Genomic DNA, 16,795 nt, shown 5'->3' on the forward strand with positions numbered 1-16,795 from the left:
ATCTTCCTCTGTTCTTCAGAAATACAATTAATCAAAATAAGACCCCTCCTGGTCACTCTGACAGACTCCACTTTTCCCAATGCGTACTTCACCATTTTCGACACCTAAAATGGGTCTTCCACATATGCACCCCTACTCAATAAACACATCCCAACAAGAAGTGATTAATTATAATTCATACAAGTATCATCCACTCCAATTTTAGACAATTTCCTTTTTTTCCCAGTTTTCAAAACTACTGTTGTCCTTTCAGAACATTAATCTTCACCAACTTTGCTCAACGCTCTGCTTGATTCAAACTCTTCATCCATCTTTTCCCAACCATTATCGAACCCTGCTTCTTCTTCTTCTTCTTCTTCTTCTTCTTCTTCTTCTTCTTCGGGATTGGGTTGGTGGATCGCATCTGACTTAAAGGTTCATACACCGCCACCTTCTGTACTAAAGTGTGAGGCCAGTCACGGCTGACCTACATTAAATTCTCTTCATTATTCCTGTTTCTAAAAGGAAAAACATGCACCACCAACTAACCCTACACCTATATACCACTATTTCATCAAAATTTAAATCACCACCCCATTTACCCTAACCCTATAATCCTAAAATTGCATACACCCAGGTACTTCTCTGCAGCTGCCACCTAAACTCATGAAAACCCCACCAACCCATTCCACTACTTTGACCCTATTAGCTCCTGCTCTATGCCAACGGCCTGGGAGGACCTGACACCACCCCTCAACACACCCTGTAACCATTCTGAAGTCAAATCTCGTATACCCAAATACTTCTCTGCAGCTGCCACCACAACATCTATTCTCTATGGTTTACGTTCCATTTCTGCGGTACAGTTAAGTAATAACCATTGCTATGAACGCTAAGAAGCCAACCTTACAGAAGCATAACTCACTTGTTGCCCTAACTGTTAGGACTTTTATGAATAAATTACTAAACAATATTCCCATTATAAATAGAACTGTAACCAAGTAAACGTATACTCTGTTTTATTATATCTGATTAACAATATGAATTCATAAGTGAGGGACTGTGGAGCCTGAAACAGGGGGTAATTAAATAAAATAAATACCATTCCAGCCAGGTTGGAGAAGATTGGAAGTTGGGGTTTTTAAGTAAGCAGAAAAGGTCATTAACCTATGGTTGAACCGACGCAACTTAGCTCTGGAAGGTTTAGATAAGGCAGTGAGTGCTTTCCCATGTTTTCCGTTAACTGGAACTGTCAGCTAAGTGGTGATGGATAATGGTGAGGAGTCAAGAGTTAATTCAGTTATATTGTGTGTCATGTGTGTGCGCTAGTAGGTCGGAATGAACTTTTAGACCTGCCTTGTCTTGGTCGAGAGGAGGAGATTCATTCTAGAACCAATGACGTCATATTTTGTGTATAAATTGTTGTTCGTGGTTACATGGCAGCGCGCCCCGAGAATAAATACTATTATCTATTTTTCATAAGACTGGTCTCCGTCTATTTTATGCAAATAAGAATCTTACAAATTCTCATAAAATAGACTAAGTTAATTAAATTAATGAAAACATATTGGAATAATGAAATTATACCAACACTAACCCTCTGTGCTGGCACAAATCTACTACTATCCCTCACCCTTGACCCATCCTCCTCCACTTTCTTCATTACCTCAGCATACACCCTCTGCACTATTCTGACTCTGGCCACATCAACCTGCCTCTCTCGCACCTTACACCGCCGATCCGCCGGCAAGATGAGCACCCCTACCATTGACACACAACTTTATCCACCCAAACTATACAATCCTCTGTCCCATGCCCTCCTGCACAATTCACACATCTTGGAATCTCCTTCCTACACACTGCTGCAACATGACCATGAAACTCTAACAGGATAACTGATATATCCTAACATGACTTTGTCTGGTAGAGGCTCTGACAGGCTTTGGTTACGTAACTTGGGTTTCTTGCTTTGCTCTTCGGAACAGGGCATCATGGAAAGGAGTAGTGTTAAGTTTGGAGGTGGGGAGCGTAGTAAAACTCTAAAGGGCTGACAATGACTTGTCTGTTTTACTACGCTCCCCACCGGTTCTACGTCGCACCAAACGGCAGGCATCACAAACACCAGGAATTTCAACTTAAATTGCTCCACCTCCAAACTTAACACTACTCCTTTCCATGATGCCTTGTTCCTAAGAGCAAAGCAAGAAACAGATATTGACCCAAGTTACGTAACCCAAGCCTGTTCCCTCTGTTCAGAAGAAACACAAACAAATAAACAAACAAATATCCACTGCAGGCTACCTTCACTGTTTCAACTGCCCCCAACTCCTTTCTCACCCACCCTGAAACCACAAATAGATCAGCCAAAAGGCAAGGGTCCACTTTCTCCAAAAATGTAACTCCTACTGGTCCAGATTCTTCTTTATCATGTCTGATGCTTCCTAAACATTCATCTTCCCAATTACACTTGGCTCTTCATCTTCCTCGCTATCTATAAACACATCTAACACCACGCTCTTGCTGCACCTTCATCCACTACATTGCTTGTAGAGCACGCACTGATGGCGTTCCTCCAAACCCAACTTCTGTTAATTAGCCCACTAATGGCTATCGCTGACCTCTCCATGCTTCCTTCACCTTACAAACATTTACCACACCGACGACTGACTACATTACCCCAACCATGGTTCTAATATGGAAATAATAATGTCCCATAAATACTTTAATAAAATTCTTCAGCATTTTGCTTTGATAGGCTATCGATTTATGACGTGGAAATGTCTCAATGTATTTATTTTGTCTCAAAGAGTCTCTCTCTCACACCATCGCACAAACACACCCTTTCTGGGCGGTGCAATGCTTAATAGGCTATACTCTTATCTATCCTGAGGGAGTTGCAGTGATCCTCCTAGCTACATTTTCCCCAGCAGATCCGAGCAGATTAGATGTGTTTGTCATTGGAAAGGGTTTCATTTCTATACAGTAAGTACTGTCTATCAACAGATAACAGATTAACATATATATTTACTATTAACAGATGGTTGTTCTACGAATAAGGAAAGCCCACAAAAGACGTTATGCACTTCTATGTTTGAGCATTGTTGGCTTCATCATGTACCGGTACCTGGGGTAAGTAAGATAATAATATTTGACTTATTATTCATTCTATGGCATGTTTTATGAGCATGAATTGATAGACTGAAATTTTTTTTTGTCTTCACTTCAATGATTAGCCCTACTCTGAAGTATTGGACTTTCGCACAGTGCCCTTTTCTATCCAGTATGTAAAAAGGATGAATACAACTGTGTGTGGTTTCATGCATATCATTTCTTGATAGTGGATAACACAAAAGTACCTTATTTTATCCATATTATCTATTTATATGATTGGAGGACTATGTCCCATCTGGAACTTCAGCAAACTTGGGGTCTAAAAATAAAAAAATCTCCAAGCACAAGGCTATGAATTGGAGTAGCCTAGAAAGGAGTGCTACTTGTGTGACCTGTATTGTTCAATATTTATTGACCCAAATCAATGTGACACGGACAATTCTTGCCTAGTACTGCGCCCGGAGGCAGGAGAATGAGCAGGAGAGTAGGTTTGAGTGCCAACTCGTCCCAGTTCACCTTGGAGGGAGAAACATTCCGTATTCTGGGGGGATCCGTCCACTACTTCCGGGTCCCTAGAGCCTACTGGAGAGACCGCCTGATGAAAATGAAGGCTTGTGGCATCAACACCCTCACTACGTAGGTAGCATACAATCACTAAGGCAATCACTACCTTTGACCATCTGAAATGGCATGCTATTCATGGAGCACTACTTTTGACTAGAGTCCTATGGGTCCGAGTAGTGCACTATACTAAATAGGGTTCCAATTTGGTCGTGACTTAAGCCTACAGTACAATAGTTACTAATAAAATAAAATATAATTTTATTTGTCACACGCTTTGTAAACAACATGTGTAGACTAACAGTGAAATGCTTACTTACGGGTCCTTTTCAAACAATGCAGAATTAAAGATAAAAATAAATACATTTGAAATAGTAAACCGAGGAATTGAATAACGAATAACAATAATGAGTAAAAAAAACTTTGGCTGTACACAGGGAGTACCAGTACCGAGTCGATGTGCAGGGGTACAAGGTTGTTTATGTAGCTATGAATATATACAGTAGGTAGGGGTAAAGTGACTAGGCAACAGGATAGATAATAGACAGTAACTGCAGTATATGTGGTGAGTGTGAAAGTGTTTGTGTGAGTGTGTGTGTGTGTAGCATCAGTATGCATGTGTGTGTGTGTTCAGTGTGCCTGTGGCATCAGTATACATGTGTGCGCATGTTATGTGTGTGTGTGTGTGTGTGTGTTTGTTGTAATAGTTCATGACTGGTCATTTGTTGGGCGATAATGGAGCATTCTGGAGCATTCTGTTTATCTTGCAGATATGTACCATGGAGCTTACATCAGCCAGAGAGAGGGGTTTTCCACTTCCAAACAGAGTTGGATTTAGAGTAAGGACCCCCTGTTCCTCCTCTTCTCCATTTACAGTTGAACGTTTGCAGCTTTCCATTGCTCTATACAAACACAAACAATTGCCTTTCATCTTATTTATCCCCCCTGGCATTAATACTCAAACGACTGAAATGTATTGGCAATTTCATTCTACATCTTTTGGCATCAGGTGTTGTTATTACTCGAGCTGCCATGCTCATGGGAGTGAGTAGCAGATGCACTATCCTGACAACATCCAATGCATCTCCACAACAACAGCGCTTGCTGTGCAATTAATGGCACTGAGGTCAGGTCACATGATTCCCATGTTTCCAGGGGACTTGGGTTCACACCAATTTCATATGTCTATAGTTCACAGAATATATGCAAATCTGATGCTCAAGTGAAACTACACTCCAAAATCAGACCTCAGTCCAGAAGTGGACTTATTTTCATATCTGAAAAGAAAAGACAATCTTTGGTACAGAGTGATGTCCCTGTTTTTTCCACTGGTGTTGAGGTGACGTAACTGGTGTACCTGACTGATCACAACTCTTCATCGTGTCTTGTTTTCCCAGAGCCTACATTAACTTGGCTGCTGAGGTAGGACTCTGGGTGATCCTGCGTCCAGGGCCATACATTTGCTCTGAGCTCGACCTAGGAGGGCTGCCGAGGTCAGTCAGCTGTCGGTTTATCTATTTGTATGTTTGCCTGTCTATCTGTCTGTCTGACCTTCCATTTTTAAACCACTGCATTTGGAGTTTGGTGAAATTGAGGCCAACGGAGCCATCCATTTTGAATAGGAGACTCTGTCCTACACTACTTTACTGTTGAATTGTCTACTCTTAAGAGCCAGGACATTTCTGAGGCAACATTCCTCAGTAAATGTAATAAGGAAGTCGGAGCGCGTAAATGTGTTTTGCACAGAGGCACTTGATCTAGCAACACAAGGTACCATTTTGATTGTAATATGCGACCATGGGAACCAGGGTAAACAATTTATGCTATACCCCAGGGAGGAGTGGATTGGCTGTCTTCTACCTTTCTGTCCTCCTGGGAATATGACTCAACAGTTCATGAACAGTGAGTTTCACTGACTACAACACCCCCAATTATCTTTCTCCCTGGCAGATCTAATAATACTTTTCCACTCTCTTTTCTTCCCTCGGTTAAGTTGGCTTCTTCGTGACGAGAGTATGAGGTTGAGGACTACTCACCCAGGATTTGCTGAGGCAGTCAATACGTTCTTTGACAAGCTCATTCCAAAAGTGGTTCCTCTACAGGTCATTACTTGGTTCCTATTCGAATAGAACCTGGCTGTAGCCAAACTAAAGCTATAGCTAGGGAATATATTAGCGGTATAATTGTCCTATATCATTTGAAAATGTATTTTTGTTTTTTTCAGTTCAAGAAAGGAGGGCCCATCATTGCTGTACAGTTGGAAAATGAATATGGATCATTTGCAATGGATAACACTTACATGCCTTTCATCAAGGAGGTAATCATACACACACACACACACACACACACACACACACACACACACACACACACACACACACACACACACACACACACACACACACACACACACACAATGTAATTACGGTATGTATGGCATTATCCAATTAGGTTTTATAATGTGTGGGTCATGTCCAGTATTGGTACTCACTACTGTGTTTCTTCATAGGCTCTACAGTCCAGAGGAATCAATGAGCTCTTACTGACGTCAGATAACCATGAGGGATTAAAAGAAGGGGGTGTGACGGGAGGTACAGTTTATCATTACAGTAGACACACTTAGAGTCCTTATTTTACACCGTCCTTGTGTCCACATTCACTGATCAAAGTTCTGCTGTCATTTTACAGTATATTCCTTTCATTCCAACCTATCTTATAGTAATCAGAACAGTGAATCTACAGAAACTAAATCAGGGGGACATCAAGTATTTGAATGCTATTCAGGTACGTCTCATCCACTCCACTTGCTCCTCATCTTCATATTAGAACATTTTCAACAAATGATTATCAAAGGTTACTAGGAAGATCAGCAAAGTATTTATACATTGGCCACATTTTAAAATGACACAAGTCTGTATTGATCATGTGTATGTTGTGGACTGTGTATTTATGCATGGCAGCCCAATAGCCCCATGATGGTGATGGAGTGCTGGACAGGCTGGTTTGATGCATGGGGAGACCTCCACCATGTCCTCGCTCAAGAGGGTAGGGTTGTATTTTTAAGCTTACTTACTTACTTAGGCTTTGTCGTGGTCCCTCCATTTCTCCCTATCCTGAACCTCTTTCCATGTGTTTACCTTCATCTTTCCAGTATATGCAGGATTCAGCAATGATTTAAAAGTAGCAGTCAGTGAAATGACTAATATTCCTTTAGCTTATTCTGTAGTTTTTCAGACTGTGGAGTTTTTCTGAAGCTGCTATTCATGAACATATTCTTGTGCCTGTCATTTCCACATTAACATGCTTCTACAAAATGTCAGTTATTAAATTGTTTGATATCTGCGATGAACATGAATGATCTCTTTGTTCGTCAGATATGGTTTCTGCTGTACGGGAGATTCTGAGACGCGGCATGTCCATCAACCTGTACATGTTCCACGGAGGGACTAACTTTGGCTTCATGAGTGGAGCACTGACAAACCCAATCTACAAGGCACTAATCACAAGCTATGGTATCTTATCCAGATAGTTATTACAGGTTTTAGCAGCATTCCAATTTACACTAGTGGCAATGTGTTTTGAAGTTTCCTCTCACAATTTAGTTTTGTATTGTATTATCTTGTATTACACATTGCCACCAGGGAGTGGCAGTGTGTACCAACATGTCATAAGAGATCTTCCCTGTCCTGACTGATGATTGCTGTTATCCAGATTATGATGCACCTCTGTCCGAATCGGGAGAATACACGCCAAAGTATCACCTTCTCAGGGATCTATTCAGTCAGTACCACAGTAAGTTGATCACTAAACGTAAAAATAATAATTAAACAGCCTGACTTTTGTCAACTTTAAGGGCTGGTTTCCCAGACCAATAGAGAATCCCCATTGAAAATGTGTTCAAATCCAGGGTTAGTTTTACTGTAATCTGAGTCTGGAAGACTGTGTGTGACCTCACTATCTGATGACTCCCTTGTCCTTGTGTGTCGGAGGTGAGAAGCTCCCTGATATGCCAGCCCTGCGTTGGAAGGAGACGTATGAGCCAGCCATCATGTACCAGCACCTCTCTCTGTGGGACGCCTTGACCTTCGCTGAGGAGGTATGCGTGTGCATATGTGTGTGTGTGTGTGTGTGTGTGTGTGTGTGTGTGTGTGTGTGTGTGTGTGTGTGCTGGTCCATGTGTAGGTCGGTCTGTGTGTGGGTGTGGGTCTGTTTGTGCCTCTGTGTGCATATGTGCGTATGTGTGTATGTACTGTATGCGTGTGTCTGCGTATGCATGGGTCAGATCTACACCAAACTTACGCTTCACGACTGTGTGTGTGTGTGTGTGGCTCTTTATGTCTCTCTAGCCATTTAAATCACCAACCCCAGTCAACATGGAGAATCTCCCAGTGAACAGTGGGAATGGCCAGTCCTATGGCTATACCCTCTATGAGACCATTATAACCAGTGGAGGCTCCCTCAAGTCTGGAGACAATGTACGGGACAGAGCCCTGGTGAGTCTACACATCCTATAGACACGATGTCTTGTTAAAATATAGAGTTTATGACACAGTTCTATCACATTTTTTTATTCAAATGGTCCTGTTAATGTGGAAATCTATTATGATTCTCTTATGATAAAGAAGATGGGAAAATACAGTCATGTTTGAAAGCATTTATTTGACAGATGTGAAGTTTGTTTTTAGGTGTTTGTGGACAGACACTACATTGGCATTTTCAAGCATCAGAATCTGGAGCTAGCGGTGCCTGATGGAAAGGTACTGCAAGATGAACACGAGGCCTACTGGAAGCTACTTCCAAATAGTACCTACAAGCTTTTCAAACTTTCATAATTGTCAACAACAAAAAGTATGGAGCCAAATAATGATTTAATATTCTAACTACAGGAGAAACGGACATTGAGCTTACTGGTTGAGAACTGTGGACGAGTTCACTATGGGAAAGCTCTAGATAAACAGCGCAAAGGTGCACACCTATTTTGCCTATATTATTCTACTGTAGCAGAAACCGATAACAATGTCCTTATTTTCAGCTTTGATGCCTTTTTATTGTCTGTGTTGTATTTTAGGTCTCGTAGGTGACATTCTATTGAACAACAGTCCTTTGAGGGACTTCACGATATACAGTCTGGATATGAAAACCAGCTTTATTGATAGGTTTGTATATTTTAATTTTCAACTTGTAGTACTTGTAAACAATCAAGTTCATAAAAAGTCATTTTTATGAGCTTGAGCACTACAGATACCAATCAAGTAAACCAATGTTTGCGTGTGAACATTTCATGGAACACATTTCTGTTGGTGGCCCACTCTTTGATGGTATGCATGTACATATTAAACAGTGTGGCATTAATATATTTGTGACTATACCTTGAGTAATATCTATTTCAGCCTCAACCAGGCGCCTTGGATGTCCCTTCCGCACGTTCCCAGTTTCCCTGGATTCTTCCTGGGAAGAATGTTTACCTACGGCTATCCAAGTGACACCTTCGTCAAGCTACCAGTGAGTAAATACAGTCATATTATAGTGTGATACTTTGGCTGTGACACTTGTTATGGTGTGCGTGCTTCTCTCTGATGCTATTGTATGTTTGTTATCGTGGAAGTGGAGCAGGGAAGTCTTGTGATTAAGGGCCTGATTTTCAGACTTAGGAAATGCACAATGAGCTCTTTGGGAGTGTCTCCCTTATGCGGACTGAATATATTGAATTAAACCGCTGAAAAACCTCCCACTTGCTGGCAAGTAGATTTCCTCATGGAGTTTTCATTCAATGGTGTTTTCAGTACAGTTATCTAAAGCCATCCCTTTAAATACGGTGTACCATTAATGATACTTTTTTTATAGACTCAATATAATATATTGAGATAACTAACGGGTTCAGAATATTAGGGATCAATGAAAGAAAGCCATCTAAACATATGCATAGTCAGAGCTTGAGAGGATCTGCAGAGAAGAATGGTAGAAACTCCTCAAATACGGGTGTGCCAAGCTTGTAGCGTCATACCCAAGAAGACTCGAGGCTGTAATCGCTGCCAAAAGTGCTTCAACAAAGTACTGAGTAATGGGTCTAAATACTTACAGTACTAGTCAAAAGTTTGGACACACCTACTCATTCCAGGGGTTTTCTTTATTTTACTATTTTCTACATTGTAGAATAATAGTCAAGACATCAACACTACGAAATAACACATATGGAACCATGTAGTAACCAAAAAATGTGTTAAACAAATCTAAATATATTTTATATTTAAGATTCTTCAAAGTAGCCACCCTTTGCCTTGATGACAGCTTCGCACACTCTTGGCATTCACTCAACCAGCTTCATGAGGTAGTCTTTTTGGTAAAAGACCAAGTCCATATTATGGCAAGAACAGCTCAAATAAGCAAAGAGAAACAACATTTTTTAACTTTAAGACATCAGGAACATTTCAAGATCTTTGACAGTTTCTTCAAGTGCAGTTGCAAAAAACCATCGCTATGATGAAACTGTCTCTCGTGAGGACCGCTACAGGAAAGAAAGACCAAGAGTTACCTCTGCTGCAGAGGATAAGTTCATTAGAGTTACCCCACCTCAGAAATTGCAGCCCAAATTAATGCTTCACAGAGTTCACAGAGTTCAAGTAACAGACACATCTTAACATCAACTGTTCAGAGACTGCGTGAATCAGGCCTTCATGTTCGAATTTCTGCAAACAAACCACTACTAAAGGATATCAATAATAAGAAGAGACTTGCTTTGGCCAAGAAACACGAGCAATGGACATTAGACTGGTGGAAATCTGTCCTTTGGTCTGATTAGTTCAAATTTGAGATTTTTGGTTTCAACCGCCATGTCTTTGTGAGACGCAGAGTAGGTGAACGGATGATCTTCACATGTGTGGTTCCCATCGTGAACCATGGAGGAGGAGGTGTGATGGTGTGGGGTTGCTTTGCTGGTGACACTGTCAGTGATTTATTTAGAATTCAAGGCACACTTCACCAGTATGGCTACCACAGCATTCTGCAGCGATACGCCATTCCATCTGTTTTGCTCTTAGTGGGACTATTATTTGTTTTTCTTCAGGACAATGCCCAAAACACACCTCCAGGCTGTGTAAGGGCTATTTGACCAAGGAGAGTGATGGAGTGCTGCATCAAATGACCTGTCACCCTCCACAATCACCTGACCTCAACTCAATTAACATGGTTTGGGATGAGTTGGACTGCAGGGTGAAGGAAAAACAGCCAACAAGTGCTCAGCATATGTGGAAACTCCTTCAAGACTTTTGGGAAAGCATTCCAGGTAAAGCTGGTTGAGAGAATGCCAAGAGTGTGCAAAGCTGTCATCAAGGTAAAGGGTGGCTACTTTGAAGAATATAAAATATATTTTAATTTGTTTAACACATTTTTGGTTTCTACTTGATTCTATATGTTATTATAGTTTTGATGTCTTCACTATTATTCTACAACGTATAAAATAGTAAAAAATAAAGAAAACCCTTGGAATGAGTAGGTGTGTCCAAACTTTTGATTGGTATTGTATATAAATGTCATTTTTCATTATTATTATTATTTTTTTAACAGTTTTAGCTTTGTAGACTGATGAGGGGGGGGGGGGGGGGGGGGGGTGAAACAATTTAATCAATTTTAGAATAAGGCTGTAATGCAACAAAATGTTGAAAAAGTCAAGGGGTCTAAATACTTTCTGAATGCACTGTACATATCATGTTGAAATGTTTGCTTTCATATGACTGGTTTCCCATTTGTCTCCAGCGATCATAAGTAAATATCATATCATCTAAAATAATTGCTATTTGTAATTACAATCCCCTTCTCCAAACTCAATTACCTAGCTCTTATCAATTTCTACATTATAGCGCATGGAGAATGGTGTTATTTCTATAGCAGATGTTTTTCCACTTGGAACCGACCTGCGCGGCCTTATTCATGGTTTCCTCATGCGTAAAGGTGGTGAAATTATGAGGGTATTAAATCATGGCAGAATACGGCGTATCTGTATACTCACCTCCTCCATACATTTCTATGATCTCCACCACAAACCAATAGCTGGCTGTCACACGCGTTTTCTCACACACAAGTTCAAGGTCAAAATACGCATAAAGATAAAAGTGCATAAAAAGGGAATAAAGTCCCATAGCTCAAATCTGAATTCCTCCTAAGTGAATTGTAAATAGATACATTTTCTAAGAATGAACTAGAAAATCCCTTGAAAAAAATGTGTTGATGGTATTTATGGTATTGAAGTATTATGTTTGAGGTGGCTTTCAGCAAGCACATTAATTATTTATGAGGCGTAAACTAAAGGGGATGACAGTAAAGTTATGATGTTGATAATTTTGTAATGCCTATAATAATCTTTGCAGGGCTGGGGCAAAGGGGTGGTCTTCATCAATGGTTTGAACCTGGGGCGCCACTGGTATATCGGCCCCCAGCAAACACTCTACCTCCCAGGACCTTTTCTCAACAGTGGAGTAAACCAGGTAGGACTCACTACAAGCACTTAGTCAGCAACATTATGATAAAATAAGACATTAAAAGAGATCATACATGCTCTTAGGTTCTTAGTCTTAGGTTCACAAAGTTGTGTTTACTTACAGTCTCGTTCAGTTACCCTCATGTGTTTCTTCATCATCTTCATTTTCATCAACATCATAATCATCATCATCATGCAGGTCATTGTGTTTGAAGAGCAGGAAGCTGATTATAAAATCACGTTTGAAGAGACTCCTGATCTGGGCATGGCTGTGGACATTCAGTAACTGCATTCCCAAGCTACTGTACTTTTAATAAACAATAATACTGGATGGATCTTATTTTACATTTTTCTCTGGGACCCAAAATGCTGTACATTGTATGGGGATAACTCACCATACAATATTGTTCATCATTTTATTGACGTAAATATCATCCAAACTGGATTTTTATTGAATCTAGTAATGAGAACAAAATATCACAGCCTAAAAACAAAGATATTTTCAACTAGAATCATTGTGTTGGCTAAACAAGTCATCAACGTCTGTATGTGTCATGATGACAAGTATTTTGGTTATAACAAATGGCATGTCATGTTAATGATAGCATTCTGGTGACCCTTGCTTCCAAACAAAATGTTATACCTGTATCATCTGACCACTGATTGATAGACTACAAGAGCTTCAGCAGTTTTATTTTAGTATTCATCATGCATCAAATTGGCAAATATGAGTTAGTGTGCTGTATGTGCTTGGCACTTCAATAATGTATCTTCCCTGAGACCAGGACTGTATAGGACTAATTAATACAAAATTAAACCAATGCTATGATTTTGAACAGAAATGACAATATCAACAAGAATAATAAACCACGTCAAACAAGGAAAGCAAAGAGATGCTGACATACTAAGTACATTTTTTTGATCGTATTTACATATAAATATTACAGTGGCAGTTTACAATGCAGAAGTATTCCTTCTGTTTACCTTTGATTATCAAATCAAAGGTCAATAAGTGGCGTTTGGGGTCCAGACTGGTCAGAAAATGACATACTGTATCAAGGGAAGACTATTACTGGCATGTATCCTGTGACTGTAGTATGTGTTGTGAAATAATAATATTGCATTGACTAGCATTATAACATGTATTTTTTATTTTTAAAATAAAACGATTTCACTGGCAAACGTCCTCACCTATTTTCTGTTGGAGGTGAAACAGCATTTCACACCAAAATGAACATATGCAGCAGAGCCTGATCTTAAAGTGCTGATACAATCAGTAGTGTTATGTGATCAGTAAAACATGTGCAAATGGACAAAAAACAAACAACCAAAAGTCTGTGTGCATGTGCGTCATGCATGCGCACCCGCATGTATGTATGTGTGTGTCTGTGCACACGCATTTGTATGTCTGTACACTGTGCACGCCTATCTGTGTATGTGTATGAGACGTGTCCTAATTAGTTATTTGAGGGAGTGTAGCTGTCTGTGTCTGTTCAGTGTTTTACAGTGGAATGTGGGAAGGGTTCATGTCCTCTCCAGATCAGTCTTTCAGTCAATGCTGACTCGAGTCAGACAAGGACCCCTTTATCCAGGTCTGCTCCACACCCCAAGAACAGTCCGCTCTACGACAAAGGGAGCCCAATCACCAGCAAACAAGGGCCATTCGGGTCCCCTGATTGGTCCGGTTTGGTCCAGTACCTAGTTTTAAGGATGTTGATTGGACAGTTGGTTTGTGTCGGCTGGGTTGACAATGCTTCTTATTGGCCACTGTAAGGAACCACCGACAGTCTTTTGTCTTAAGCTGCACTTTGGCGACTGGCTAGCTCCTCGTGTACAGCTTCCATCAATGCATCAGTAAAACGCTTAGCTAGATACAGTATCACCATCTTTGAAGCTATGCTTTGATATTCTACGCCTGTATTGATACGTGGCTATGTGCTACTTGTAGTAGACAAGGTGGCTGTCTGACTCCCTGTATAGTACTATTACTGTAAATACATATTAAACTCCAATCCTGCCTGCCTTGTCTTTTGTCAGTCCATTTGGAATGAGTCATATTTATTAATAACTCAATGGTGTAAAGTATATGGGCTTAGGAGATAAAGAAAATACAGAATTAAGAAATAATTTCAGAGTTACATTTTCATTAATACCAAACATTGAGAGAATTGTTTAGGCAACTGGTTTTGAAGAGGGGTTCATAGACATTACACCATAAAAATAGCTTTTTAGTATGGATCACTCGTCAAGTTTTTATTTTATGAAATCATAACATCCCTGTTATACAAATTCAGACAGATTCGGCAAAGCTTTACTCTGTGAACAATAAAATAATATGACATGTTTTAATATAATATTAATAAGCTCACAGAGGCTCAGATAGACAGGTTGGCCCTCAGACATAAGGTTGCAAAATTCCGTTTGAAAAACCTGGGAACTTTGGGAAAGGTACATAATCCCAGTCAATGTAAAGCTTTCTTATTACCTGTGTTGGAAGAAGTTTCATATCTCCACGTTGGAGTCGGTAAATCCTTTCTTTCCCTCATTCACCAGAACAGGCTTCTCTGTCCTAGTGTGCCATACAAGTACCTGGTGGGTGGGGGGGTTCAAGTTAAAAGGGTGGAGAAGGTACAGCTGAAAGCATGTTTGTACCAGTTCAAAGATCCACAAATCTTTGTGCACCTTTTTTATTGTGTTTTTGAAGATGTTTGTATTGTTGTAGAGAGCGGAAGTATGATTCACTTGCTAGATTCGCACTGATATTCAAACATGGTCAACATTTGCTGAAGGTATATGGAGTGCGGAACTGTGTGTGCGAGTGTGTGAACACAGGTGAGATGCAAGGGGTCTAAAACACATGGGTTTATGAAACAACATGCATTTTCTAAAGCATTTGATCGGAAGTACATTTCATGAGGCAAAATGTAAAAATGTTTGAGGAATAAAGGCCTTAGCAACTGAAAGCCTATTGAAATCCATACAGTAAGAGCATTATTCTCCTCCATTTACAGTGGAAAAGAACAACTAAAAGACAAGTTTGCTTCAGTGACTTCCTGTGCTGTGCATACCACTATTTGTTATGACCACATTTTCAGAGCACCAAACTAGTTGAAATTAAGTCACTAAAACAAGATTATAATGTCAGTGTAATATCAGCTTGTCTTGTAATGGTCAACAGTCACAACACACCTCTTTAATATAATGATAGTATTAGCCATTTAGCAGACACTTTTATCCAAAGAAACATACAGTAGTGAGTGCATATATTTTTTTATGGGTGGAATCAAACCCACAACCATAGCGTTGCAAGCACCATGCTCTATCAACTGAGCCACACAGAACAACTATCAGTTCCTCACCTTAGTGCAATTAGCAGCCTTGGGCTCCAGGTCATTGAGGGTGACCAACTCCCGCAGTAAGCTGCTCTCCTGGTATCCTCCCTTGACTCCCCGCAGCTTGAAGTAGGCCTGAGGTTTAAAGAGAATGAGGCGGAGGTTCACCGCAAACCCTGCCATGTCTATGGCAAAGGGTCGGTGGGGGTCAAACACAGTCTTCCATCCATACACCTTGCCAAGGGTGTTGACCTTAGGGGACTCGTAGCGCAGGCCGCCCACAAAGGCTACAGGCCACACCGACACCTTCCTCGTTGAACGCATCTACACAAGATGAAGGAGAGAGAGGGTTGTTCCCATAGAGATTTGTAATCTACATGTAAGTATATGGTTGAGTCATTGGTTGGAGAAGGATTACCATGTGATCAATAAGTATTGATTTTCCAGTATATTATATAAATGTATTTTATCATGCGCAAATAGGCAGGTGTCAAGTGATGCCTCTGTTTTTAGGCTGTGCATTTACCTAATGGAATACTGTAAGGATTCATGTTCTTTATGTCATTACACAGTTAGTGTGCACTGAAGCCAAAAATGTAGCCTATTTTGGTAACTCAAGAGGAAACAACTCTGTACTGCACAACATCTCTCCCTGTTCCACTCACCTCCTCAAACAGCTCCAGACTGTAGGTGTTGTCATCATCTGCAAAGTAGACGATACCTGGCTGGCTGTGTCTATTATTGGATCTGAACGTCTCTCGGAGCCAGCGCAGGGCCAGGTTCCTCTGCATGGTTCCCCGGGGTATCCTGGGGTCCCTCGTGTCCCCACGCAGCTTATAGTTCCTGGGTGTCTCCACGTTGAGGTGAGTGTAGTTCAGGCTTGTTTCCCGGAGAAGCCTGGTGACCAGCGGGGTTCGTCTCGGAGAGTCCTCCACCAGGATCCAGTGCAGGTTAGGCACGTGGAGGAAGGTGTTGGCCAGACGTGTCAGCTCTGCCTTCTGGACCGGCCGGCTGTAGGTTGGGGTGACGACGTGGAGGGTGGGGAGGACATCAGACCAGGGCGGCGGGCGGCTGTAGACGTATTCGGTGTGTACCACCTCCACAATGTCCTTGTTGTTCTCAGAGGAGCAGGGCTTCTTGAGGGTGAAGGTGTTCCGGGAGTCTCGTCGACTCTCATGTCTGTCATCTAGGAGAAGGGAAAGAAAGCTGGTATTGTTGGTATAATAAACTATTATAGACTGTATGTTTCCAGAAAGATGGCCTTCGTAGAGAGTAAGGCAAGATCTAGTCATGCAAATAGTTGTGCATAGTTATACAGTTGTATAGTTGGACTTACCCA

The 16,795-nt window shown here is 40.9% G+C and overlaps 2 protein-coding genes across 5 annotated transcripts in view; one reads left to right on the plus strand and one right to left on the minus strand.

Annotated features, from left to right (window-relative positions):
* Positions 1 to 2,813: 2,813 nt before the first annotated feature.
* Positions 2,814 to 12,454, plus strand: LOC110533501 (beta-galactosidase-1-like protein 2). The gene is made up of 19 exons (XM_021617767.2): positions 2,814 to 3,108; positions 3,541 to 3,726; positions 4,422 to 4,490; positions 5,049 to 5,144; positions 5,645 to 5,753; positions 5,876 to 5,968; positions 6,161 to 6,242; positions 6,371 to 6,435; positions 6,612 to 6,696; positions 7,026 to 7,163; positions 7,363 to 7,443; positions 7,641 to 7,747; positions 7,998 to 8,144; positions 8,337 to 8,408; positions 8,538 to 8,616; positions 8,720 to 8,807; positions 9,042 to 9,153; positions 12,015 to 12,131; positions 12,324 to 12,454. The coding sequence occupies exons 1-19, from the start codon at positions 3,017 to 3,019 to the stop codon at positions 12,408 to 12,410; spliced, it is 1,905 nt and encodes a 634-aa protein (XP_021473442.1). The 5' UTR covers positions 2,814 to 3,016; the 3' UTR covers positions 12,411 to 12,454.
* Positions 12,455 to 12,523: 69 nt separating this feature from the next.
* LOC110533502 (galactosylgalactosylxylosylprotein 3-beta-glucuronosyltransferase 1) overlaps positions 12,524 to 16,795 on the minus strand; it is a 52,636-nt gene continuing 48,364 nt past the window's right edge. Inside the window, exons 4-7 of one of the 4 annotated variants that reach the window (XM_021617769.2) lie at positions 16,122 to 16,642; positions 15,484 to 15,780; positions 14,610 to 14,713; positions 12,524 to 13,822 (exon numbers count right to left, since the gene is read on the minus strand). In XM_021617769.2, coding sequence (XP_021473444.1) covers positions 14,627 to 14,713; positions 15,484 to 15,780; positions 16,122 to 16,642 — 905 coding nt within the window. In that variant the 3' untranslated portion in view covers positions 12,524 to 13,822; positions 14,610 to 14,626. Of the gene's footprint in view, positions 14,714 to 15,483; positions 15,781 to 16,121; positions 16,643 to 16,795 lie in introns of all 4 variants that reach the window. The other 3 variants (XM_021617768.2, XM_036989899.1, XM_036989898.1) reach the window with 3 other exon arrangements.

The sequence above is a fragment of the Oncorhynchus mykiss genome, chromosome 10, assembly GCF_013265735.2.
Source record: "Oncorhynchus mykiss isolate Arlee chromosome 10, USDA_OmykA_1.1, whole genome shotgun sequence".
Lineage (NCBI taxonomy): Eukaryota > Metazoa > Chordata > Actinopteri > Salmoniformes > Salmonidae > Oncorhynchus > Oncorhynchus mykiss.